This window comes from Gekko japonicus, unplaced genomic scaffold, assembly GCF_001447785.1.
Source record: "Gekko japonicus isolate JY-2015 unplaced genomic scaffold, Gekko_japonicus_V1.1 scaffold422, whole genome shotgun sequence".
In the NCBI taxonomy this organism is placed as follows: domain Eukaryota; kingdom Metazoa; phylum Chordata; class Lepidosauria; order Squamata; family Gekkonidae; genus Gekko; species Gekko japonicus.
Genome location: NW_015174855.1, coordinates 635704 through 637370, shown reverse-complemented (window position 1 = coordinate 637370; position 1667 = coordinate 635704). Strand labels below are relative to the sequence as shown.

General features: G+C 41.2%; 1 protein-coding gene across 1 annotated transcript in view; it reads left to right on the top strand.

Annotated features, from left to right (window-relative positions):
* ANKRD22 (ankyrin repeat domain 22) overlaps positions 1-1667 on the top strand; it is a 37233-nt gene continuing 35566 nt past the window's right edge. Inside the window, exon 1 of the mRNA XM_015424617.1 lies at positions 1-302. Within this exon, the coding sequence (XP_015280103.1) occupies positions 282-302 (21 nt within the window). The 5' untranslated portion in view covers positions 1-281. The remainder of the gene's footprint in view (positions 303-1667) is intronic.

Sequence of the window (1667 nt, the reverse complement as noted above, 5' to 3'; positions counted from 1 at the left end):
TAGTAAACCAGCTCTTCAAGTAGCTTGGTCTCTCTGGCTGGGCCTCTGGAAGCAGTCACCATCGGTGCTCAGAGTGCCTGGGTAAGAAAGCCCTTTCAAGCAAACATAGGGAATGCTTTGGAAAAGATACCATATTTCAGCGTGTTTGCTATTCAGAGTGCTTAGGTAAAAGGGCTTTGCTAATTACGTTTTAATCAGCTTTAAAGGCAGTGAAGGGCAATACAAAGTCAAGTGCCTGCCAGTTCAGCAAGAAGCAAAGGAACTGAATCCAAAGAAAGATCATGGGAATTCTCTATTCAGAGGTATGTAGCCATTTCCTTGACCACACACACAGACACACACACAGAGGAGTGGATGTTTTGCACAAAAATCCTGTTGAAAAGGGTTTTCTAAATATTTTTAAAGGAACTGAATCCAAAGAAAGATCATGGGAATTCTCTATTCAGAGGTATGTAGCCATTTCCTTGACCACACACACAGACACACACACAGAGGAGTGGATGTTTTGCACAAAAATCCTGTTGAAAAGGGTTTTCTAAATATTTTTAAACACCATACTAAAATATTAAAGGACTAGAGCTGTGAGTGAGGCTGTAACTCTTATCTAAGCATATTTACTAAGGAGTTACTTGTGCAACAAGAATGACTCCTGAGTAAACATGCTCGGGCTGTTCATGTAATTCTCAAGCATTTTTCACGTTGAATGAGGTGAGAGGTGGTGGTGGGGATATTTGACCTCTTGCTTTAGCTTCTGTTACCTAGGATAATTGAGTTGCATTTTTGCTCCCACAAGCCTCAGTCTACATGTGTGTATTAATGAGAGAGACAAGGGGCCAGAAATGTAGGGATGCCAGCCTCCAGGTGGGACGTGGGTATCCCCTGGAATTACAGGCCATCTCCAGACTACACAGATCAGGTCCACTGGAGAAAATGGAAGTTTTGGAGGGGAGACTCCAAGGTATCATACCCCACTGAGATCCTTCTCCTCCCCAGGATCCATCCCCAAATCTCCACTTGTTTCCTAACCTTAATGTGGCAACCTTACCTCCCCATCCTCCGCTGGTGGCCAGGGGGACCTGCCAATCCTACCAGAAGGGGATTTCTTTTTGTCCCTGGTTCTCCTCAGCCACCAATTCTCTCATAAGCCCAGTTCTTGGAAGTTGGAATTTTGTCTGTAAAACACACTATTGGTGCCATAAGACTCATGTTTGTTTCATCAAATGCTTGCCATTATTAAAATAAGCTTTTTTAGTAAATAATATGTTTAAAATCATTTGACTGTGTGTGTGTGTGTGTATATATATACACACACACACTTCGTTATACAAATATAAAAATTACAGTCCAAGTACACAGTATGGTTTGTTAGTATTTGTATTTCAGGATGTCGCTATGTCATACTTAAAAAATAAACACTTCGGTTTATATTTAAAAGATCATTAATTAAAGTGTATGTCTTGGGGAAAAAAAATCAAATGCTTGTTGAAGGTGAACAGGGAAGAGGTCATTCTGGTGTATCCACACACACACCTCTGAAGCAATGAAATATTCTGGTTAGACGGCATTCCAAGATCATTAATTAAAGTGTAGGTCTTGGGGGAAAAAAATCAAATGCTTGTTGAAGGTGAACAGGGAAGAGGTCCTTCTGGTGTATCCACACACACACC